Consider the following 25865-nt stretch of genomic DNA (forward strand, 5'->3'; position numbering starts at 1 on the left):
AAAACGATCTTTTTTAAAATTTTTTAAAGAATCTTTCTTTTAAACAGTTTATTAAGAAAAAAATCACATTAGGAAAGTTTTTTCTCTAGCAAAACGGGCGGGCCGGGAAAATTTTAAAATTTGAAAAAAAATCTTTTTAAATTGTTTAAAACGTATATCCCATTTTTTCTTAAAGAAAAAAGTAAAACCCATCCCCAAAATAAACCCCTAAACAATTATTTTTTGTTTCCAAAAAGTTTTCTTCCGATTTCCACGATGTCTCATTAGAGAACCATCCCCGACATACACAATTTTCGCTTAAACAACGTTTAAAAGAATACATGATGGGGTTTTGAAAGTCGAGAAAAAAAACAAAAAAAAAAACAATAAAAAACAAAACAAAAAAAAAACAACACACACAACAACAAAACAAACAAACAAAAAAAAAAACTGAACAAAAAAACAACAAAATAACCAACAACCAATAACAACACAAAACGAACTACATGGTGAAACTGGGTTTAAAATATCGTATCAATTTTCATCGGACTTTTCGAACTCTCCGACAACGTTGGTTCCGTTGTTTCGTGGCTAGGAGTATTATAAGTTCCGCCTAACCGGTTTAACCGAAGAGATTATGCTAGTAATTTTTTGCTTCCTATGTTGAAAAATTTGGTAACTATGGCAACCATATGCCTTTTTAAAAATATTCGCAAATATAACAAAACATGTATTTGTCGATTACCAAAAAAAAAAAAAAAAAAAAAAAAATAAATAATAAAAACGTTTTAATGAAACCTAAAATATTTATGTTTTCTGATTCATCATTCTCATCATATGTGACAGAAGGTTTACAACGCTAGTACAAAATTTCAGAATTACCTCCTTTGAACATAGAAGTTTCATAAAAAATAATGATCTTTCTTTATTTCATTATGTATTTGCTATAAACTTCATATACATGTATATGTGTCTTAGTATTACTCAAGTCATTTGGGTGAAGGTTCAATACTCTAACTTGACTATTTCCAGAATTATGTCCCCTTTGAACTTTGATTTTTTTTCTATAAATTATTATATTTTACTCAAACTTTTTCATTTCTTATAGCATTTCCTTCAAACTGCCACATCATTATCATATGACAAGGGATAAATCTAGTGTGCATATTTCAAGAATAAATTCCTCCTTAAACTTAATTTTTTTCTTACTCATTCTTTAACTTGGATTTACTTCAAATTTAAAAATGAAATTCATTATCAAGACATTCTTCATATGCGATTAGATTTATAAGACATGGGTTTCCATGATTATTTTCATTTTAACTTGAAATTTACTTAAATTTTCTTTAAATTGTTTTCTTTGTTACGATAAATAGTATATTGTTCTTTGTTACAGTCATTTTCATAAGTCTAGCATCTTTATTTCAAAAGTTATCTCCTCTTTGTTTAATAATTTTGCTTTAAAAATGTTATGTACTGGCAACAACAAGGAATGTTTAAAGATTAATCCTTACTCAGAGTCTCTGTCAAGTGGTTTCTCTGTCCGTTTCTACAAACTGTTTCCTGAGATCACTATTAAAGATATTAGAACTTTTTCAACAAGTTTACTTAAAATAGAGAAAAGTTGAAACAACAGTTATACATTATTCATCCTGAGAAAAATTGATCTTTTGATTATCTGATTTTAAACATAATTAGGGAAACATTACATATTACTTAAATACAGACAAACTAAGAACTCAAAAGATTTAAACTTTTTCATTCATTCATTCATTCATTCATTCATTCATTCATTTAATGACATAATACAATTATCAATGGCCCTTCAGAACGTTGCTGTGGTTCTTACAGGTAGGGGACATATTAATTGCTTGTAATACTATAATAATTTCTTGTTCATTTTGCGGGTCGATTAACACGTTCCGGCAATTGGCCTACTCTGTCGTATTTTAACCTGTTATTAATCTTAAATGTGTAAGTCTGGTTTACACAGAATTAATTATAGTTCGTTATTGTTTGAAGCTATAACGTTTAGGACGCACTTTCGAATCCGTTCCCGGAACCAACCAATATATACTGAGCAATGAATGATAAGTTTCTCGCTCAAGAAAATAACGGATTGTCCCCGACTGGGTTTGTGCTCACACGGCGAGCGATACATAGATGACTAGTCCGACGCGCTAGCTACTCGCCATACTAATACTTTAATTTAATATAAATGTACATGCATAATAAGTATCATAACATCATGTCATGCTAATAAAGATATTGATTTCATCTGCAAGTTATGATTTTATTTTTAAAAGATGTGAGGGATATAAAATTGGATTCTATTCCACATATTGGCACCTTTGTATCGAAAAAATATTTTTTACCATAATTCATGCGGTGTTTAGTTATGTCATTATGCGACGCAGATCGATAATGGGAGGAAACCCTGAATAAATTAAATTAGAAAGCAAAGGTAATGTACATTTTTCAAGAAATGTCCATATACAACACCATAGGAATGAAGAGTTGAAAAACATCAATAGCAAGAACGATATATTGACAAACATGACTTTCATGAAAATAAATTGAACAACTATCTCGCAAAATACAGCATATACAAATCAATGTTTACAAAAATTAAGATTACGTTTGGAACTTAAAAAAGTAATAGCGTTAAAATGACAACATGGAAACATTCAATACAACCTGGCAACAATTTTTCATCCGAATAATGCTTTTTTACACATATGCTAGCAATCGAAATCCCAATTATTTATCCATCTTTTTCGACCTTTCAGTTTCATTCAATAACCCAAATGCTATAATCATGAGTTATTGTTAATAAATGTGTAATGTAAAGTCAGTAAGGATGATTACCTGACCTATATTCATCGTTTGGCCGCAGAGAATAAATTGGATGGGACCCAAAATAATTGCTTTAAAACTTCATTAAGGACGATTCATATTTGTTACAGAAATTTTACATCATATATTAGCCTGGGTTCCAGTCTGTCGATTTTTAATGTGCTTCAGTTCGACAAATATATATCATTAAAAACACGAAAGAGTATGAAATAACGCGTATGTTATGAGAAAGCAAAAAATATCAACGCCTGACTAACAATATATATGACAAGTTTACTTCACAAAAATGATAAAGATTAAATAGACATTTCTATAACTGTAAAATTTTACACTGCTCGGCGGCTAGGCCACCAACTTCAAAAAAATGATAAAATAAAAAGGTTTTCTCAAAATGATATTTGCTTTTTATATGCTAGTATCTTTTAAGTAACAAGTATTGTCTTTAGAACTTCATTGAATTGCAAGTTATTGTTTACATAACATTTCTACAACACTATATTTTTTGGCTTACAAGGCCGCTGGACCGCCAGGCGCAAATTTCACAAAAATGTTTAAATAAGAAAGTTCTCTGAAAGTGATTTTTCTTTTTACATACCTTTTAAATATCAAGAATAGTCCTAAGAACTTCATAAAGTCCTATTTCATCATTTTTATGACATTTCTACAACTGTAAAATTTCCAGCTGCCAGGTTGCTAGAGAAATTAAAAACTTTTTACTGTCTTTTAAAGTTAATAAAGAGTCAATTTTCAATTTTCCACCAAACGTTTACAATATTAAAATCTAAGGCCGTAGGCCGTCAACTTCACAAAAATGATAAAATAAATAAAATTATCTACGTGTTTTTTTTCTTCTTATATATCCATTAGATAACAAGAACTGTGTAAATAACTTCATTAAATGCCATTTTATTGTTTAAAAAACATTTCTTCTTTATTTAAATTTTTGACTGCCAGGTTGCCAACTTCACAAAAATGATAAAGTAAAAAAGTTCTCTGAAATAATTTTTTTCTTTTTATATACCTTTTGAATACTTAAAAATTCATACATAAAGTTCCGTTTTTATTCATATTTTAAACATTTTTCTACAACTGTAAATTTCCGCTGCCATTGTGGTTAGAGAAAATAAACAAATTTTTAAACAACATTAAAATTTAGGCCGCAGGCCTTGGGCCGAAACTTTCACACAAATGATCAAATTAAAAAAAGTTTCTCAAGTGGTTTTGTTCTTTTAATATATCATTTAAATAAAAAAGAATTGTTTTAGAACTTCATTAAATCCCGTTTTAATGTTTATAAAACATTTCTACAACATTAAATTTTAAGGCTGTTAGGCCGCTGGATCCCAGGCTGCCAACTTCACAAAACATAAATATAGAATAAAAAAATATCTCAAAGTGCTTTTTATATAACTTATAAATATCATGAATAATCTTAAGAGCTTCACAATGTCCTGTAATATTAACATTTCTACAACTATAAAATTTCCGGCTACCAGGGTCGCTAAGAAAAACACCTGTCTAAATGTGTATTTTTTTTCCTTTTATGTACTTATAGTGTGTAAGATATGTCTTAAAAAAATAATAAGAAGTTATTTTAATTTCTTGGACAAACTTGTAATATTGAGGCCGCTAAGCCTCCATCTTTCAGGCGTCTAGCTCGCCAGGCCGCCAACTTTACACCGTAAGGCCGCTAGACCGTCAACTTCAGGCCGCAAACTTTACGCCGCCAGGCGGCGTGACCGTTTTTCGGCCAAACTTCACGGCTGCTAGGTTGCCAGGCACAAAAATTTCACACAGCAAGGGTCGCTGGCCACCAGGCCGTCAACTTCACGCCGTCAGGACGCTTGGCCGCTAATACGCCAACTCTTTACCGCTAGGTCACTTGGCCGCTAGGTCGCAAACTTCACACTTCTGGACAAATTCTATATGTGAGTGCCACTGGCAGTTGTTAAACAAACAAAATAACCGACGTTTTAAAACTAAATAGACTTACTCCTGAATATAGAATGAATTGTCTTTTTCGCTACAAACAAACCTTTACAGCTACAGCTTCGAGGGTTGACTTATCTTTGTGACCGTTTATGCATGATACAAGTTTGTTTGTACTTGAAGATTAGTTTGGAAAAACCCAAAATTTGCCGAGGTCTGGATTACATCTATAGTTTGGTTAAGTGTTTTGAGCAATTGATGATAACTGTTTAGTTTTCTACATGCAAATGGTATTGACCTTTAGTTAGATAAATGAAAGGTTATCAGCCAATTGTCTCCCCATGCTGTAATTACTTTGATTCCTTATAGTAATTGTCAAGCAGCGAGTTGCAATAACTAGATAAAGAATTGTTTCATCAACAAAAAGAGTCCTAATCAAATTAGATTGAAAATTTATCTATATCATAAATGAAAATAAGTTAAAAGAGAGCGCCAAGGATCAAATCTGTTAAAAGTAAACCATGAGAAGATTCGGCATTTATTAGAAAGAACGTGCATTGAACCGTTTAGCAATACTTTTGTGAATACCATTTTGTCCATTTGCTCATACATAATAACTAAACATATTTCTGTCATACATAAGTATTTTGGAAGAATCTTTTTTTTTCAAATTCCAACGAAAGAAGACATAGAGATTAAAAAGCTTTGAATTATCCTTTTTTGAAGAAAAGGTTGAATGTGTAAACTTCTTCCTTTCAAAATAAATAAATAAATTAATAAATAAATGCCATTTTTGTATTTCAAAGAATAAGTAAAAAATGAAGAAAAACAACTCTTATATCCATCAAAATTTAATCTACAATATAAACTATGCTAGAGGCCTACGTTGCCGAGTGGGTTAGGTCACTGACTTTCAACCACTTGTCCCTCATCGCTGTGATTCCAATCCCACCATTCATGTGTGGAAGCTATCAAAAAAGTTTACGGGGGATCGGTGTTTCCAATCAAGTACCCGTTTTTTTCTGAAAATAAAACTATATGCATATAGTGGTTACCGAGATCTTTCTACACCAGTTAAGCTCAAAAGTCGTCAAATGATATAATAAGTGCCAGTCTGATTTAAAACCTAGCCAGGACAGACAGTACATGGAAAATGTTAAAATGTAAAGGCTTAGAACATTTGGAAATGATTCAAAGTTAAATGTGGAATACATTGTGACACCTGGTGTAGAAATTCGTTTTTATATTGATATATTCATTATAAATTTTCTCAAATGTTGCTTCTGATTTTTCGGCATTTTGTTTTGCCTGATAATTCAGTCAAAGTTTTTTTCTTCTTCTGAATATTCATTTTGAGAAAACTTAAGAAAATCAGTCAGTTTACATATAATTGGATTGGTAATTCATTTTATAAAAGGGAGCATGATTTTAAGTAAAGGATATCCATTCAAATTATGTTTTTGATTTTCTATCCGTTACATTTGGTAACCACCCTGAAATATAGTTCATCATAACATAACTATCAGTATAGTTTGCATAAATCTTATTTGTTCAAATGCGCAGATTTTTCCCCTTTGACTAAAATCGTATCGAATTCCATTCAACGCTTATGTTTAGATTTTCTTTCCAGTTTTTGCACAGCAGAAGTTTGTTGAGGAAAATACAAACTTTCAATATTCTAGATGCAAACAAATATCGGACAATGTCTTGTGCGAGGCGCTTAATTTAAGCAAAGGTAAAACATAAATAATGTATATATTTACATGTATCTTAAGTACATTTCAAGTTTACAATTCCTTATTTGTTTTGCGTGTTTTTGATCTTGTGCACAACATCAATAATCTTTAATTTTTATAATAATAATGTGATTAATCAATATGTGTAATTAGATTTTGAAAAATATAGGATAAGATATACGTTATTGATATAGATCGTATATTATATAACTAGAATACCTCTTTAGTTGAATGGTCACAGGTGAAGCTCGTGCTATTGACACGAATTATCTGAACCTCATTGGCTTGAATATATTTCGCTAGTAATACAATACAAACTATATTATAATCGTCTTTTTTAATGCAATCTAGTTTGAAAAAAAACCCTAAAAAAACTAGAGATCAATAGTTTTGACCAGTTGCCCAAACTTCTCCAAATAAAAATACAACGACCCTTTTGTTTGACAGGGTCACATGACAAGGCAAGTCTATGGCCTGCAGGTCCATTTGCAATTTCTATGTCACAATACGGGTGTCCAGAGTCTGGGAGTCGTGGATGGACACATAGCGTATTAGATTTGAGAATTGAAAACAATAAACCGGAGAAGAAGAGGCAAATAAAGCTATGTGTTAAAATGCGAAATGATGCTGAACTTGACACCGAAAGTTGGATTCCTGGAAGATATACCATTTTCAAGATTGGAGAGAAATGCCCAACAGGTTTTCTTTTCTTATTTTATTTATGATAACTAATAACATACACTACTATATGATATTCTCTGCTACAAACACCTTATTTTATGAATTTGGTTTTTACCAAGATATCTTCGAATGATTAAATGAATAAAAATCATTTGTTCAGGGTGAGCATATAGTCGCCGCTTTGTCCGTCCGCCCGGATGTCTGTCTGGGACATACCTGTGAAACAACATCTCGGCGTAATATGTTGTGCACCTGTTTGTCCGCCCGTCCGTCTGTTAACTGATTTCGTGTTCGGTCTATGTAACTTTTGGACCGGTGGAAATGGAAACTTAATGTTTACAATAATGAGACGATGTGCAGAGCGCAGAGTTGACCTTTCTAAGGTCAAGGTTAAGGTCAATCTTAGTCATTTGGTATCAGTTTCAATGTCCGCCCATTATCTTTTGAACAGATAAAAAGATATTTAAACTTTTTGCAGGAATATTACTTATAATTAGACGGTTTGCAGGGCTTCCTGACATCATATTTGGCCCGTCCTAGGGATTAATTGATTTATAAAGTTACAAATGAGTTTTGTGTCTGGTCTATATCTTTTGAACCAGTGAAAGAAAGTTGGAACTACTTTTCAGAAATGCTAACCACAATGAGACCATGTGCAGAGTGCAGGTTTGACCTTCCTCAGGTCAAGGTAAAGGTCACAATAATTTTTTATCAATAACATTATTCGGTATCTTATATAGCCGATTGTTGGAAATTTATTTGCCAGAAATAATAATATTACTGAGATGATGTGCAGAGCGTAGGTTTGGGTTTTCTCTGGTCGTGTTCAATGTCACACCATGACTCATTTCAAATCCTTATTACAAAGGGAGATATAGAGTCTGAGATAGAAATGGAAAAGGTTACCCCCTCTGGGTATTTTATAGGACCTATGTAGTTTTAAAGATAAACATATAGAAAGACATTTGCAACTTGTTTTCTGACTTAAACGTTTACCATTAAGACAAAAGCCAATGTGAATTATCTGCCCATGTCACAATTTTTTAATAAACAGCCTAATTGAAATAACCATTAATATTTCAACCAAATGAATTGTTATGTGATCGGTTTTTGTTTTAGATCACAGTCACGGTCTCTAAAATGATTTAATTTATAATTAATTGATGTTATTACTTTTTAAAATGGCCGCTAAATTCAAAATGGCCGCCAATTTCCTATTAATTTATTAACATTTTAATATAAACATTGTGGTTTTGTGTAAAAAAGCAAAACATCACTTAATTATATAAAAGTTCTTTGTAGAATATTATAGAAGTTAACCCCTCCCCTTCCAATGTTTTACAATACAGCTAACTTAGAAGTTATACCATAACATTAGTATCAGGAGATCGTACAATTAATATTATTGCTTTGTCATCATTTTTAGCCGCATGTTGCATTATGTAGCATAATTCTGGTATCAGCTTCCTCCTGAGTTTTATGTAGATGTGGAATCGGTTTTCTTCTATTTTTCTATCTTTACTTTGGAGGCATCCCTATGTCTCTTCATAAGCACAAGATTCTCATTCCGGCCAATTTCCCTGCATATTTATCTTTAGAAAATTCCTCTAATATCAATCTTATCAATTGTTTCTTATTTTTATTATTATTACTAAATACCTTTCCAGTCTTGCAAAATTTTGGTTTTGTTGTCTTTTATCATGTATGTATCACTCATTCCTCTTCGTAACCTTTCTGCAGATTTGATAAATTCTGCTTTGTACGTATCTGTCACACGCTCACATTTTGGTAAATCTCAAAAAAAAAAAATCAGGATTGAAGGAAGACAAGAAAATGCTTGAAGATAGAGATGTGTATTATGTTTTTGTTACCTGGCCTCTGTTCATTGTATAATCGCCTTCGATATCATGTATTGGTTATGCCTTGTCAGTCTTTGTTGGTAAGACATTTGCTGTAGCTAGAGACCAAGGGTCTGGTCTAAGCGGGTATGTTAGTGTCTTTTCAAGGATAATGTCATTGTCTTCTGATAACATGATAAACTGACCGAAGACAATGCCAGCGGCCTTAAATTCGACAAGATTGTTTCTTCTTGTTTGTTTAACTTTCTCAACTTTCTTTGTATTGGCAAAGGTTTTTAAGTTTTGCTTCTTCAGTGGAGCATAAAAATTAACGATTTTATCAACCACACGTTCTTGGGTGAGCTTTTTGTGTGCTTCAAGTCTATTTTGGTGACACAAACAGACTCGTTTCGATCTTCTCTGGTGCAGGAGTCCCTGAACTTAAACAGAACAACACATTCCTATTATCTGTTGCAAATGGATTCATAAAGTTAGTTATTGATTCTTTGAGTTTCGTTACATTTTTTTTTCAAATGCAGCTATATTTGCTGGTTGTGTATCAATGTGTGTAGAAGAATCTGCTGATGATATGCCGGCCATGCGGAACTTGGCTTCAATCTAGCTTGCTCTCGAGTGTTGTGTTTGACTCCATCTGTAGTAGGCAGCAAAGTTTCTGCTGAATTTTATTATACCTCTACGAGACTTTGCATCTTTGTTTATTATTTGCTCAATATTATATTAACAACATTACGGGCACAGGCCACATTTGATCTGCTGACACTGAATCTATTATTTTATAAAAGCTTTCTTGATCCTGGGTGTGTTGAATCAATTTATTAAACATAAGAAAAATAGACAGATATATATTTTGCATAGCTCTGATGATCATATACAAAGAATAAATGTAGCATATTTTATAATGTTGATATGTATACGTCAATATCATTTTCCATCGTGGCTCTCATAAAACGAAGAACCAGCCAAATCTTAACAATAAATCCATTCAAAACTATGCCATCTTCCCTAAGTGACATTTTCTGACATTTGACTTGAACCCTTGATACCTCTCGAAAAGTTCAATGACAAAATCATTAGCTAACACATCTTCAAGGTGTTCATGTCTTTGATTCTCAGCTAGCACATTGAACGCTTGTTTGATATCTTCCAATGCACTAGGGTTGTAGATTTGCATAACTTCAAAAAGCAGTCTTTCGAGAGCTTCAACTGTTTACACATTAATACATTCACTCTACTCTATCAGGATTTCAGAGAAACCACTTCCACAAAGCCTTTTTCCAGTCGCCCCTAGGCATGAACCTTGAAAACAAAAAGACCATCAATGTATAATAGTATCACTGTACTTAGTTGGATTTGCCATACTATAGAATATGCCTTTTTGCAGCAGCCAAATCAAAAGTAAAACATGTGAACTGTTGGTTTAAAGCTCTTGAAACACTTGAAATTTTCGGAATTTTCTGGACAATGACATTTTTGTTCTTCGGGCATGTATTCTTCTGAAGAGGATGTTTGATCTTGTTACTCAGAGGCTAGAGAGATCCAGCCAGCCCAACTTGGAACAGTCTGCTTGTCATGTTCTAGCAGTCGCCGACACATGAACCAGAGAAAGTCAGATGAAAGAGCAAAACCCGAAACATTTCTTTTGTTGAAACTTATTTATTTACGGTTCTTATTCCCAGTAATTAAACATTCAACCAATTCTTCAAGATTGTATTTAATAGTGTGTACCTTAGTCGCCTGTATATTTGATATACAGAAGCAGGAACGGAACATAGAAGTCAACTACCAAATTTTCAATTTGTTTCTCATATATATAAGTGAGAGAATATTAAGTTTTTAGAGAGGACAAAAAGTCAATATTCGCATGAAATTCAATTAAAAGTGTCTTATCAAACTCATAAGGCAGCTCAAATCGACCCCAAACAATTCTGGTTCATAACTCTATAAAGTTAAAATAATAAACATGAGCAGACTATTTAGAATTCTTCACTAAGCATATGATAAATAACTTATAATAACATCAAACTATTTATTAATTGGTGTGAACACATTTATTACTGTTATGAATTGTAAATCTGTCCAATAATTGGTGGCAATTTTGAAGTGGCACCATTTATTATATAGAAGATATTGAGTGAGTGCAGTTTAATACTAAATTTATTGAATGAGTTGAATACAATCATATTATGCGAGCCTTTGGCGAGCATAATATTGTTTTATTTAACTCGTTCAATAAATTTAGTATTGAATCTTCACGAATATAATATTCTTTTTATCACATATATTAAATAAAAACAGTAAACTGCTAAAATTAGTATTTTTTCAGTGACTTGCCCATAGTGTAACGCTTACATAAGCGCGCTTTAACGCTATGTTTCTATATAGCGCAAATGACGTCACGCCAAAGTGTTATTACACTAGTGTAATATGGTTTTTATTAAATGGCTTTATTACACTCCTGCGTCGCGGTTTATGTGATAAGTTATTTTATTATGTTAATATTTATGTTGATATTTTAAAACTTCTATCATTTTACACCTTTCTATGTATCAAACTACATTTTAAGATATTTTTTCTGTTAAGATTATAATTAATTATTGGGGATATCGTAGGTTCATTTGACTGAATTTTTTGAAATAAGATATTCTTATTTATTCAAAGAGATGTTACTTAAAATATGCTAAAATATGATAAACAAGATCAACAAGGAAAGGCGGCGCTCAATGAACGCTAAGTCACTGAAAAACAATTAGTTATAAATGATAAAGGCACTTTATCAAACTTTGGACATGAATGATGTCTGAAGTACTGGTAGTTCTTAATTTACAATGTTACCTCTGTTTGGCCATATTGTGGGCAGTATTTCTCTAATTCAAAGACTGATGTGATCTGAATGGTTGTTATAAAGTTGCTGTTCCTGTTTGATAATACATTAAAACAGAATTATGTTCAAAGGAAGAAAACCAAAAATAAAAGGCTGCAAAAGGTTTACTCATGACTACCACTGAATTTTTGAATGACTGAATTTTAAAAGCTTTAAATAAAGGGAGGAAATAAGAACACATTTTCACATGCCCAAAATATTATATTCATGTCAAAGATTAGATATTTTGCACGCATCGATGCATTGTTGACATCTACAGAAGTTCTATAAATCAATTATGCTCAATATTGTCCCTGTCCCAGGGGTCACATACTTAGGAAAACTTATTTGCATGTTCCTATTCTAATATAAAGCTACAATGCATAGATCTTAGTTATTTGGCATGTATAATTACATAGAAGAACCCTGAAGTAGTTCCAAAAATCAGTTCACTTTTGGGGGTGAGCCGGGGTTGTAGGTAATACACAATTCACATGTACGCATATTTATATGGTATACATGTCTTAAAATGGATGTTTGATCGAGAATTGATGTTATAATTTTAAAGAGACAGGAATAAAAAGAATTATTTGTAAGCATAGCATTTTGATTTTCAATTATTTTGTAGGCATTATAGTTTGTGCTCTTGAATTTCTTGTATACTATTATCTGTATGTTTCTTTGGTTTTGTATCACTTAAAAACCAACATTATTGTTGTTTTCAGTCACTATATATACTCCGAGACAATTGCATAATGGTGAATAATTACCACGCTGTTATTCAAATTTAGTCCTTTTAGGTCGTGATTTGAACTCGACGGCGAAAGCTGTAACATGTACAGATATCTCTAAATATTCATTTCAAAAGATCATAGATCTAAGTTGACATGTATCAATATGGATCTTTATAATTATTGTTAAAATAAAACATGTTCCGGAAAAATGTTATAAATTGGTCTCCAGTGTAGCAACCCGTGATATATTATCTGTTTTTCCGTCACATCAAAATTAACACAGTTCAACTTTTCACAGTTTTTATTTTTCTACCTTTTAAACAGTTTTTAACAGTTGTATATTTTTAATTCTCCAAAATTTTAACATTATTTTTCTTCTCTTTTATTCTTATTACTTTTTAGATGTTACTTCTACAAAAGTTTCTTTTTCACTCAAAAAAATCAAGGCAACGCCCAAAGTAAATATCTTTAGAGCCGTGTGCAAAACACACCAAAAAGCTACATCCAAAACTGGTGATGAGTTTTCGTCAATTAACCAATGAAAAAGTAACTATTTTTCTGGATATTAACAAAATGTAAACATCTTAAGCTTGATAATATAACTATTAAATGTTATGACAATGCCCTGTAAAGAATTTCTCTCGCGATTAGCGACACTTCCCACCAAGACAAAATTTACAAAATGTTACGTTATAACTGATAATTGATAAAGAGTTTTCAAATTTGTTTAAATTAAAAGTTCAAAACATTTATAATTCGGCTCTTTACAATGATTTTTAAGTTGTATTTTGAAATATGTAAGTATGATACAGTGAATATACATTCAATTATATAATGCATATAAAGCTCTATGGTACAATGATATAATAATATGAAATATGAATACATTTTATCGAAACATATTATCTCTGTCATTTAAACAGTTCAAATTTTGTATTTTATCACAATATATGAACTCCAAAATAATTGTCACTTGTGAGATGGCGTAATGATAAAGTCCTAAATTCAAGTACTAAACATCCAGTTCGTTTTTTATAAATCCAAACGTTTTGAAATGTAACATCCACTATCATGTAAATTAATTATGTACTATAATCTAAGCACAATATAAGTATTATAAAGTAAGTGAATATAGTAAATCCAATAGAATTCTTCATAAACATTATTTACACTTTACAGAAAGCATTAGTTACAAATTTTGTCACTATTCGTTTCATCTTTTCATTTATACTTAATCCTTTTTATAAAAATCTTTTATTTTAGCATTAGCTTTTACTGCAGCTGTTCATTTTGTATGTTTCGCTGTCTCTAGAACTGGCTGTTCGGACCTAGATTTTTGAATGTTTGTATCCTTTTTTTTGTTCGTTTGTTCTCTCCCCAGAGACTTCGACCAGATAAAGTTGATTAATAGGTCTCCTAATTGTATTTCCACTCGCTAACTTGACCTTAGCAGAACGACGTTCGCAATCCTTTGAAATAACCAGTTTAGAAATGTGCCCTAGTTTCCACGATCCCCTTGGTATCTCATCTTTTATTAAAACAATATCACCAACATTTGGTTGAAACATAGATTGTATGCGAAGAGACTTCAACATTGTTTGAGTTCGTTCACGTAAGCTTAGCAAATATTCCTTATACCAAATTTTCCAGAATTGATTCAAAAGGTTTTGTCCCTTTTTCCATATTTTTAACATTCTTTTGGCTGAACTTTTATATGGATCATAATCAGGATCACTTTCACCAACATCAACTTCAAATATCCCAGTTTTAGGATTAAGTGTTAAAAATGTTCAGGTGTTTATGTAATTGTTGAATTTATATCGCTGTCAACATAAACAAGTGGTCTTAAATTAAGCACACTTTCTACTTCTTTGATTACCGTTTGTAACTGAATATTTGTCAACAACTTGTTACATACCCCGGTAATGTTTTTCTCAATAACCTTTTTACTAGTCAAACTAATCGTTCATAAAATCCTCCAAACCAAGTTGCCCTTTCTACTATAAAAGTTCATTTTATTCCACAATCTGATACATAACTATGGACTTCATCACATTTTATTGTTTTCTGCCAAATTAATTCTAGAGTATTTTTAGCCAATTTGAAGTGACTTGCAGCGTCACTAATAATTTCCTTTTGAGCCCCTCGTCGTGCAATAAATCGACGCAATGCTGATAAAAACTCTTCTGTTGACAGTCCATTGCGATTTCTAGATGTACCGCACGTGTAACAAGGCACATAAACAAACAAATCCAAACCGTTTTAGGTTCCCAATTAGTTTTTATCATGAGTGGCCCTAAGTAATCTAACCCAGCCTTTGTCACACGTCCTTTCGGCAAGGCTGACATTTGCGGCATTTTACATGCACCGCCTTCCGTTTTGCGACATAATATACACTTTTGTAACACCCCGCGTACAGTAGCGCGACCTCTTGAAATCTAATACTTGTATCTCAATTCACTTAACGTTTGAGTTAATCCACTGTGAAGCTGCTTTTTATTGACCCTCTCAATGATTAAACGAGTAACATGATCATTTTCTGGCAGTAGATATGGATATCTCGCTGTTTCACTAAGATTTATGTTTTCAAGTCTGCCTTTACATCTAAGTAAGCCATTTTTATCTATGTAGACTGTAAGCTGTTGTTTTATATTTAAACTCGACCCTGTTTGAATCAATTCAAATACGTTGTTTATACCCTTTTTTTTCTGAATGTGTAAAATCCACTGTTTTTCTGCACAGTCTAATTCATCTATTTTTATTGAACCATTTTCAATTGTTCACATTTCTTCAACTTTTTGATGAATCTTTGTGCATATGCAGTCACCCGAAACAATTTTGAAGTTGTTGAATAATTTTCACTGTTTATTCCAAACGACGTACTACAATCAATATCACATTCATTTTTTGTTTGTGATATCATCATAGATTCTTTATTCTTTATTTTTGACATACATTCTTTTTCTGGACAGTCATGCATCATTTCATTCACTTTGTTGTTTTTCCACAAATTGATTGGTTGTGATAGCCACTTAGGTCCATGCCACCATAACTTGCAATATTCTAGCTGATTTGCTGTAATTCCTCTACTTCCAATGTCAGCTGGATTTTCGTTTGCAGATATGAAACCAAATACAATGTCTCTATGACTTTTTATTTCTGTTACTCTGTTTTTACAAACACATTAAGTCCTTTTTCTGTTTTAATCCATTTTAACACACATTGTGAGTCTGGAAACAAATACCTTCCGTGTAAATTAATTTTCAACCCTTTTGTAACGTATTCCATGCATCTTACTCCCTCGTATTTTTAGTTTCTTATATCAAATATATTGCCGCAGCATAAGCTTTCTTCGATGCATCTGTAAAACATTCCAAGTAGTTTTTTACATGCTTTTATTGTTTTACGTTGAAAGACACCTCTTTACTTTCACTGACTCTAGTTTTTCTAAGTGTTGTTCTATTATACTCCATTCTTTTTGACTGAAATACTGTTGGGAAAAGGTGTAAAATGAAACAAACAAACAAACAATTTAATTCCCTTTCGTTAACATTTTCATCCTAGTCAAGCTTTCTGTTCCATAGTTTTTTGAATAAATATCTTTCCTTGCATTGTAAACAGACCTAACGGATCAAATATTGATGCAACTTGCTTTAATACGATCCTTTTTGTAACATTTAGTTTCTTGCTAAACAGATTTGAAGTGCCTAATCCAAGTCAGTCATTTTCAATGTCCCACATGTGTCCAAGTACCTTGCTAATTCTAGAATTTGACTTATCTTCCGAACGAATATAGTTTTTTACATTTTCGTTATTTGTTTTACCATTCCCTCAAATTCATTGACGCTTCATTGAACATTCTTTTCGAATAATTGTACAAAATTTATTGCTTCCCCCTCTGTCATTGTATTTGTGATAAGATTATCAACGTAAATAACATTTTTTCAGTTTTGATGCAATTTCGTTTTCAAAAGAGTCAAGATGACATTCAATTGTAGCACCTAATAGAAATGGACTAGATATAACTCCAAAAGGCACTCTGCAAAATCGATATTTTTCTACATTTGATATGTCTGACATTCCCTTTTCAATATCTTTTAACCATAAGAATCTTGTGACATCTCTAGCTTTTGTCTGTAATCCTACTTGATAAAATGCTTTTTCAATATCTGCAACTATACATATATGATGTAGTCTGAATCTCAATAACTTTTGACATAAATCATGTATCATAATGGTTCCAAGGTAAAGGCAGTCATTCAAACTTTTATTTGTTGATTTTGTCTTTGCCGATGCATCATAAACGACCCTCAATTTTGTAGTTGTTTTTTTCGGGAGTAAGGAACAGCATGGTGTGGCAGATAATGTTTAATGCTGTTTGTTTTCTGATGTATTATCAATTTTTTTCGATTAAATCTTTTTGTAACTGATCTTTTATAACGTTATCATAGCTTTTCCATCAAATAATGTCGTTTGTGTAGTCTTGTTACTGTTGATTAAAGCCTCCCTAATGCAAGTTCACGGTTGGTAGGTACATCATTCCTGTTTTCTTTCCATGGCCAATTCACATAATACCGTCCTTATGATATTTGTAATGTTTCCTTAAAATTTGACATGATATCCATCTTCGGAATTTTCAACAGGTTTGATTTTAAGTGACTCAATACTCCATAAATCTTCTAATTCATGTTTTGTTGGCAAAGCTTCATCTACGCTGGTGAATAGATTTGATTCTGAACTTCAATATTGTAGAATCAACATGTTCACATCAGTGTGATTTGACATTTCATCTTCATTTACTTTTGATCTGCCAGTTTATATCCATCATAAACATGATGACAATAGATAGAGTCCAGACTGCACTTCAATTTTATCTGATTTTACAATGTCCAAATAATAATCATTTCGAATTAGCAAGTCTAATCTGTCAGTTTCACTTTCAGCTGGTAAACAATCTGTCGTTGTAAGGTTTTGAGTCAATTGTTCATAATTTTTCTGTGACGTCAAGTTTATATTTTTTTCTACTGATATTTCCTGTAATATTTGGTACAATGTTTGCAGTAATTGATATATATTGTCCATTTGTCTTTTTTAATTGTAATGTTGTGGTTTTTGTCTTGATAAGCTTTGGATTTTTACTCCCAAAAGTTATCACCTGTATTTTTTTGTTCTCCTGTAGATTTTAGGTTTAATCTAGTTGCCAAGTCTTCTGAAACATATGTCCTGTGACGGAATCTAACAATAAGCTGACGTTTTCAAATTTTTCTTTTTCTTTATTTCGTATTTGTGTTGTTGCTGTTTGCATCAAAACTGTTTCATTTGGTGAAAGAAGACCTGGCTCAATATTTGGGTAATCATGGTTTTCGTTCTAATTTTCTTCGACCATTTGGACGTTTTCATAAGATTTGAATAGCGGTTAAAATGTTTGCGGACATAAACTGCTGTGATGTACATTGACTATCTTGCAATGGTAGCATTTATTTCTTGTTTTGCATTCTCTTGCTTGATGACCGACCCTCAAACACTAGAAGCATGATTTTTTTAATAATTTCTTTCTATAAACTACGGTAGCATAATTTTACATTAATCACTCCAATGAATATTTGAGCAGTAGCGACATTTTTTCAGTGGTTGATATCTAGAAACAGTTTTCGCTCTTGCTGTAAGTGCTGCAGCAGATGTGTTTTTTTAGATGAGATTATTCATTTGATTTTTGTTTTATGCTTTGTTTCATTCTATCATTAACGTCATGTGACGTACGACTCCCTCTGAAGTTGTTTCCTCCATAAACTGTACTGTTAATGACACTTTGATTTTTGATTAGCTGACTCTTTCAAAGCTCTTTCTTTTGCAACAATAAAATCATTAAGTTGTTTGCTCAAAGTTTCACTTGTCCATTTTTCATGAACACCTTTCTGCACTTCCAAGTGCAACAAGACATCTCCCGGTAGTTTTGACCTGACAAATGATACTATAATTTCTTGTTTAATAATTTGATCAAATACTTTTAAACTTCTAAAATGTTGGTCTACTTCATATAGGAAAATCCTTAAATTGCTGACTTTGTTTATAACTGGTGGAATGTTGATTAATCTTTTGTAGTGAATTTCTATGATTTGTTTAAAATTTCCAAATCTTTTTCTTAAAATATCAATAGCTTGTTGGTAATTGTCATTCGTCATTGCTAATCCACTGATAGACCTTTTTGCTTCCCCATATAACTTTCCTTTCAACTAGGTAAATTTTTCAACATCTGATATTTTGTTTTGTTTTTGTGAATAACACTTTGAAAATAATCCCAAAATTCAATCCATTTTGTTTTATCTCCTGCGAAAGATATCATATCTATTATACGTAGTTTTACTGCTGACAATTTTTCGTATTCTGCCCTTTTTGCAAGTTCTTGCTGATTCATTTGTGAATATATCAATTGTTGCATATTTTGTTGTAGTTGTATTAACATATGGGTGTCTGTATCTTCCTGTGGTTGTTCTTCTATTTTTTCTTTTGCATGATACAGCTTACTCAAGAAATATTTCAATTCTACATATATGTCCATTGCACTGGAACACAAACTGCAGTCATCATCCACAATCGTATCGATTTCATCGCTATCTACCATTGATAATACTAGTTTTTCACTTTGCTTCTCTACCTTTTCTCGATATAAATTAATTTTGTCCATGAATGACGAAGCACTTTCTATTTTTCCGTTCAAAACATATTCCTCAGAATCTCCGGTTTACAATTCTGATGCTTTTTCAATTTCATCTTTCAGTTTATTTCTAAAACGTGTCCATACGACTTTAACATACCGCAATTTCAAATGTGAGTCCATTTCACTAATAGGTTCTGTGCTGTCATATTTTTTTCTGTCATTTTTTTTTCTTTTTTAAATATTTATACTTTTCTTTTACGCTTAACTTTTTGAACAACCCTTTCGATAATGAAGAGCTTATGCCGAATATATTTTTACTTGGGCCTTTTTTCATGAAATCTTTGTAGAAATATGATCTTGGAAAATCCCTGGACTTTTCGCCTGATTTTTTTTCCTGATTTTTATTTTTTTAAATATGCTGTTTATTTTTCTTTGTTGTAGTTTTTGTCATAGTAGTTATTGTTGTTTTATACACTTCACTGCTTTTGTTCCGTGATTTTTTAAAAACTATTTAATGACTGTTTATGACTAGGACGAATAACCTTCCAATTAATTCCATATATGTATTTCCCAGTTTTTACTATAATATTTTTTTAACTCTTTATATATATATATATATATATATAATCCGTTTATTTATATTTTGCTTTACAGTTATCCGGAACAGTCATCTATCCTGTATCCTCTATCCGGTTCGCGGGACCAATTTATGTAGCGACCCGTGATATATTATCTGTTTTTCCGCCACATTAAAATTAACACAGTTCAACTTTTCACAGTTTTTATTTTTTCTACCTTTTAAACAGTTTTTAACAGTTCTATATTTTTGATTATCCAAAATTTTAACATTATTTTTCTTCTCTTGTATTCTTATTACTTTTTAGATGTAACTTCTATTTAAGTCTCTTTTTCACTCCAAAAAATTCAGGCAACGCCCAAAGTCAATATCTTTAGAGCCGTGTGCAAAAACACCAAAAAGCTAGATCCAAAAATGGTGATGAGTTTTTCCTCAATTAACCAATGAAAAGTCCTGGAAAAAATAACTATTTTTCTGGATATTAACAAAATGTAAACATCTAAAGCTTGATAATACAACTATTAAATGTTAGGACAATGCCCTGTAAAGAATTTCTCTCGCGATTAGCGACATCCAGAATATATTATACTTGATAACTGTAAATTTTAATTACTTGAAACAAATTGCATTTGGGTGTATATTGCTACGCCTATGCGATGCTCTTTAAGTAATGCTCTGTGTTGCTAATTATACTTGTAATCATTTCAGGTTTTAGAGATAGAAAAAAACAAACAACCTTCTCTGAATATGATTCGTACGGAATCATTCCGAACATCTCAGTTTACGAGACAGGTATAATATTATGACACATTTAGCTTTACATAAATGCATAGTAACATCAACAGCACATTTGCAGTATTTTATAAATTATCATATAATTATATCATGTATGTGTCGATATAAAAACTATTTTGTGAAGTTAGTTTGTATTTTTCTATGAAAACGGTTTGTATTACAGGAAAATCAAAGATGAAGAAATTGAGTATAGCGACGTGTGACAAAATCTACACAGAATCAGATGTAATCGAAAGCAATGTTACGTTTGGAATGCTGAAAACAAATTTCAAATTGATAAAGGTAACGCCAATGGCAAACTTTCTCCGTTATAAGGTCAGGAAAACACACCTTTTTTGCAAGTTTAATTGAATAGCGCTCTTGATCAAATTTTTCGATTACCATAGAACACTGATATGTTGCCAAATTTTGGTAAAATGTTATGTATATTCGAATTAACGGAAAGCTTGATGAAATGTACCTCACAAATAAAGTTTAATCAAAAGAACAGTTCAGACTTAGAGACATGCGCATTGTTTGTTGATATTCATCTCGCCTTGTTTTTGTGTCGCCTCTACGGAGCAATGATGAGATATATGGATTACTTCTACGTCGTCTGTCTGTACGTCACAAAACTTGTCCGGACTACTCTTCATAAACTACTATTGCGATTTCATCCAAACTTTATAGGAATAATCAGTACCTAGTATAGTTGTGCATATCGTTGGCATTTTCCGGTTCAATGATTTTGTCATAGTCATGGCCCTTTTATAATTGTTATTTTCAAAATTTGTCCGGACTCCTCCTCTTAAACTACTAATGCAATGTAAATGAAACCATACATAATTAATCTGTAGCTCAAGTTATTGGGCATATTGCACTGGTTTTCCGGTTGAATGATTTTTAATCGTGTTATGGCCCTTGAATAAAAAAGGTATTTATGTGTGATGCCAGATAAACAGAAGCTTGTCCGGACTATTTCTCAAAAACTACTTGTGCAATTTCATTCAAACTTCACAGGAATGATCAGTATCAAATCTAGTTGTGTATGTAATAGGTTTCTAAAAGGTTCATTGAGTTATGGCCATGTAATTATTTCTATTTTTTCTAAAGTTTGTTCCGACTTACTCCTCTTTTACCACTAATGCAATTTCAATAAGCATTTACAGGATTTATTGGTAGGTGAAGCACATGCGCATATTACACGGGTTCTTCGCATTATTTGTATCATTATGAGTATTCTATAAACAGTATTATCTTTTTTTAAACTTTTTTGAATACCATTTGGCGCAGTTATGGCCCTTGAATAAAAAGGGTGTTAATTAAGATTGTCCGGACTACTCCTCTTAACCACATATGCAAATTCAATTAATCTTTACAAGATTTATTGATAAGGTCTATTACTTGTGCATTATAATCAAGTTTTGACTTTTCACTTGAAAGATCTTAAGTTATTGTCCTTGAATATTTCTTTTGTGTTGCCAGCTACACCGAATTTTGTCTGGATTTCTCCTCAGAAACTACTGGTGCATATTTATAAAAACGTTAGGGGACTGATCAAGGCCATGTCTTGTTGTACATCTCATCTACATTTTGCGGTTCATTGAGTTTTGTAAGAGTTTTGGCCTTTTAATGATTTTGATTTTGAAATTTGTCCGGACTTCGTCTGTTATACCACTAATGCATTTTCAATTAAACTTTACAGGATTGATTGATAGCTCAAAATTCTTGTATATATTACACATAATTTTAGGTTCAATGATATTTTGCTGAGTTATGGTTATCACGAGGCGACACATGTGATCACTGGTTGTTCTTGTTATTAACATCTAATCACTTCTGAACAATAACCTCATGACTTAAATTGATCTAAGTGTTTTATAAGAACAATCACTATTTATACCACTCATGAGTATTTTATAAACAATATTATCTTATTTTTATTTATTTGAATTCCATTTGCATGAATATTGAAAAGAGTCATGTATAAATTTATATTAAAGATCGATATATAAATATTTGTCTTACAGAAAGGAACCACGTGTCCAATGTCCACTTCTTCTACAGAGCGAAAATATTTCTGCGGCATTGTCCCAGGTTACAACATTTCTCGTACATTTTAAACCTTACATTACTGTTTATCTACTACATAATGTTCGTAGCTCACCTCGTGAATATATAGTTTACTTACCCGTTGTTGAGCTTTATCTTTATCTAATAAGAGAGTTATACTTACAAATTTAAATGCCATAGACTTGTCTGTTTCTGACATAAATTTCAATGGAAAAAGCTCGAAAGAACATGTTAGGATGGCATGTTGAATTTGTTATGCAATATTCATAGTCAATTTAACATACAATGAAAAAGAGATTGTAACATCATCTTATGTTAAAATTAATTCACAGTCGAGACACTTGATATGTTGAATGTATTCACAATTGCGTCAGTATGTTTAATAGACTTTGATTTGTATCATAGAATAAACTTTATACTACATGAACATTTGTCTGTTTTAGTTGCTGATGATTTAGTTGACGGGGCGGCACGTATGTTTTAATTTACTTGCCATCAATCATAAGATGTAGATGACTTGAAAATTATTGTATTTCTCTAATATGTCACATATTTAATGACTACAATTATATGTTTTCTTTCAATTAGTAAGTAGATATTGTTCGATATGTGTATTCCTTCAAACTCAAGGCATCAGACCTTCATAATCCGTGCTATTTTCCTTGACTTATAAGAGATGTATTTTTGCCATTTAAATTTTATTTCCATTAGTTTTTGGTATTGTTTTTCTTTAATCCCACCATTGAAAGGGAATTAAGTACCACCTGTATCATTTTTCTTATAAATATGAGTAATTTAAATGATTTATATTACAGAGTTGGTTTCGGGCTTCGACGTGTATTGGAACCTTAATTCAAAACGTAACGGTATGATTTTAACAAACCAGTTAAACAATTATTCAATGTTTAGTTATATACATCCCAGTTAAACAAAATATTGCAGGGTTAAATATACTCATATTTAAGTTCAGCATCAAAATATTCAAAAAACGTTTGTAAACCAAGGTAAAAATAGAAATTTAAACAATAACATTCTGTGTTGTTAATAAGCATTTTGATGCCATTTATTTAAGGTGTAAAATTAAAGAAAATTTACTGGGAATGGTATCAAATTGACTTGCGGCGTTCTATGCATGTGTCTAGAATTGAAATGGTTTTCGATGACAAAAACGAGGTGAGTGTATGTTTTTATTGTATATTTTAAAGCATGTGTTTAATTTATTGTTTTAAAAAACGTGTATTCGTTTGTAAATATGTATGTTTTATGTTGAAACTTGTACTATATTTTATTTCTAAAATGACGCTGGCTTCTTTAGTATAACTTGTAAATGAAAATAAGGATATTGATCACCTTGTATTATCTTATTGATCAGTTTGTACCTTGAAGAGCTTTAAACGTGCCATATTTTTTTGTGTTTGACCTTTAGCCACTTCGGCATTCTGTTAAACTTGATTGTTTTTATAGAAAAACATATATGATCGAACGTAAACGGAAACTTCAGAGATATTCCTGCTCAAGTCATCTCATTTTTCATGTGTTTCTCCATGGCATTTTCTAATCATAATTTATGTTTTGTCCAGTAGAGGTAGCATAAATTCTTCCGCAGTTTGCACTTGCTGTTGTCCTGTGGGATCGTCTCTGTTATCTGTAGCAGCTTGAATATTGTCAGCAGCTGAAATATTGTCATCAAGACTGGCCCGATCTAAATTAATAGCATGTGATTGTTGCCTGGCAGATGTAGATGGCACTTCATTTGTATTGGTTATTGTAGCACTAACATTGTTCTTAACTCTAGTTTTTGACTTGGTTGTACTGTTTTTTGCTGGAGGCGGCGGGCAGCATGAACAAGTGGCTTTTGTTGCCTTTCTTTTGCCAGGCTTCATCTGCAAAAAAAAACCACCAAATAATCATTAAAAACTGATATAAACTGAAAATTAAAGCCCCTAAATGCGAAAAAAAAGCTTGACTGCAGGCCCGCATGATAAATATTGAAGGCAAAGTATTATAAATAAGATGATTGCCGTACATAATGAAGAGCACTAACAAAGTGATCTGAATTTATAACTATGATTACCAAGAAACCAGAAGAAAAGTAGTTAGCATAAAGTAGTGGCGATAAATGAGAAAATGGTATAACGTGTAAACTAAGCAAAGCCTACACTATCCCAGAACGGACAATCACAAAGCAAGGCGTGTTAACTAAGCCAAGCATAAATAAATGCAGACGTAAGAGCAGCAGAGCGTTTTAACTAAGCCCTGCACCCAATAAAATGTCTGTGAAAAAACATTAAAGGCAGAGCGTGTAAACTAAGCAATGCCAAGCGAGCAACAGAGCGTTTTAATTAAGCCCTCCCTGCACCCGGTAAAATGTATGTGAAAACACAGAAAAGGCAGAGCGTGTAAACTAAGAAATGCCAAGCGAGCAACAGAGCGTTTTAACTAAGCCCTGCACCCGGTAAATTGTATGTGAAATCACATAAAAGGCAGAGCGTATAAACTAAGCAATGCCAAGTGACTGCACTTAAAATTGAACAAAAAAGGCAAGGCGTGTCAACTAAGCCATGCAACTGTAATACAAATACTGCTAAGCAGAACTGCGACGCAACTAGTCAAAATGTGAAGTAAAAAGAAAAGCCAGATGTATAAAGTATAAAAAATAAAATTATAGCAAGGTATCCCAAGGCTTAGAATAGATCAATGAAATATAAATAAAACCATGATAACCAAATTATGCGATAAATATTGTTGAAGGTGGTTATATTTTGAAATCTTAGCCATGTGTATGTGGTATAGGCTGTCAAGATAAGATCTTTAAAATCTCATTGAAGGTTTAAAAAATTCTCTTACAATAATTAATATGCGAATAAGAATTTTTAAATATAAGCTGGCATATAAAATAAACTTTTATATGATATGAAATGTGTACGCATCTTAACAAATGGATTTCTTCCAGGCGGCGACAATAGCTGCTCGTATATTGCCTATAAAACGGAGTTGACCTGTATGGGATAGGTGGCAACCATCTGCAGCAAAGTTTCTCGCTTTACATTCTGTGGACCAGAAACCCTTTAGCTTCCATAAATAAGATCTTCTATGGTCAGTACTGTTCAACCTGTCTGTTAATAGCATATTGAGATTGTCCACTCTTT

At 31.8% G+C, this 25865-nt stretch overlaps 1 protein-coding gene across 1 annotated transcript in view; it reads left to right on the forward strand.

Annotated features, from left to right (window-relative positions):
- Positions 1-6397: 6397 nt before the first annotated feature.
- LOC132757788 (uncharacterized) overlaps positions 6398-25865 on the forward strand; it is a gene marked incomplete at its 3' end in the record, with an annotated part of 30307 nt that continues 10839 nt past the window's right edge. Inside the window, exons 1-8 of the mRNA XM_060749175.1 lie at positions 6398-6499; positions 6948-7199; positions 20578-20661; positions 20828-20946; positions 22674-22740; positions 23160-23189; positions 23532-23582; positions 23789-23889. Of these exons, the coding sequence (XP_060605158.1) occupies positions 6998-7199; positions 20578-20661; positions 20828-20946; positions 22674-22740; positions 23160-23189; positions 23532-23582; positions 23789-23889 (654 nt within the window). The remainder of the gene's footprint in view (positions 6500-6947; positions 7200-20577; positions 20662-20827; positions 20947-22673; positions 22741-23159; positions 23190-23531; positions 23583-23788; positions 23890-25865) is intronic.

Source organism: Ruditapes philippinarum, unplaced genomic scaffold, assembly GCF_026571515.1.
Source record: "Ruditapes philippinarum isolate M1 unplaced genomic scaffold, ASM2657151v2 ctg9069_1_1_1_1, whole genome shotgun sequence".
Taxonomy (NCBI): domain Eukaryota; kingdom Metazoa; phylum Mollusca; class Bivalvia; order Venerida; family Veneridae; genus Ruditapes; species Ruditapes philippinarum.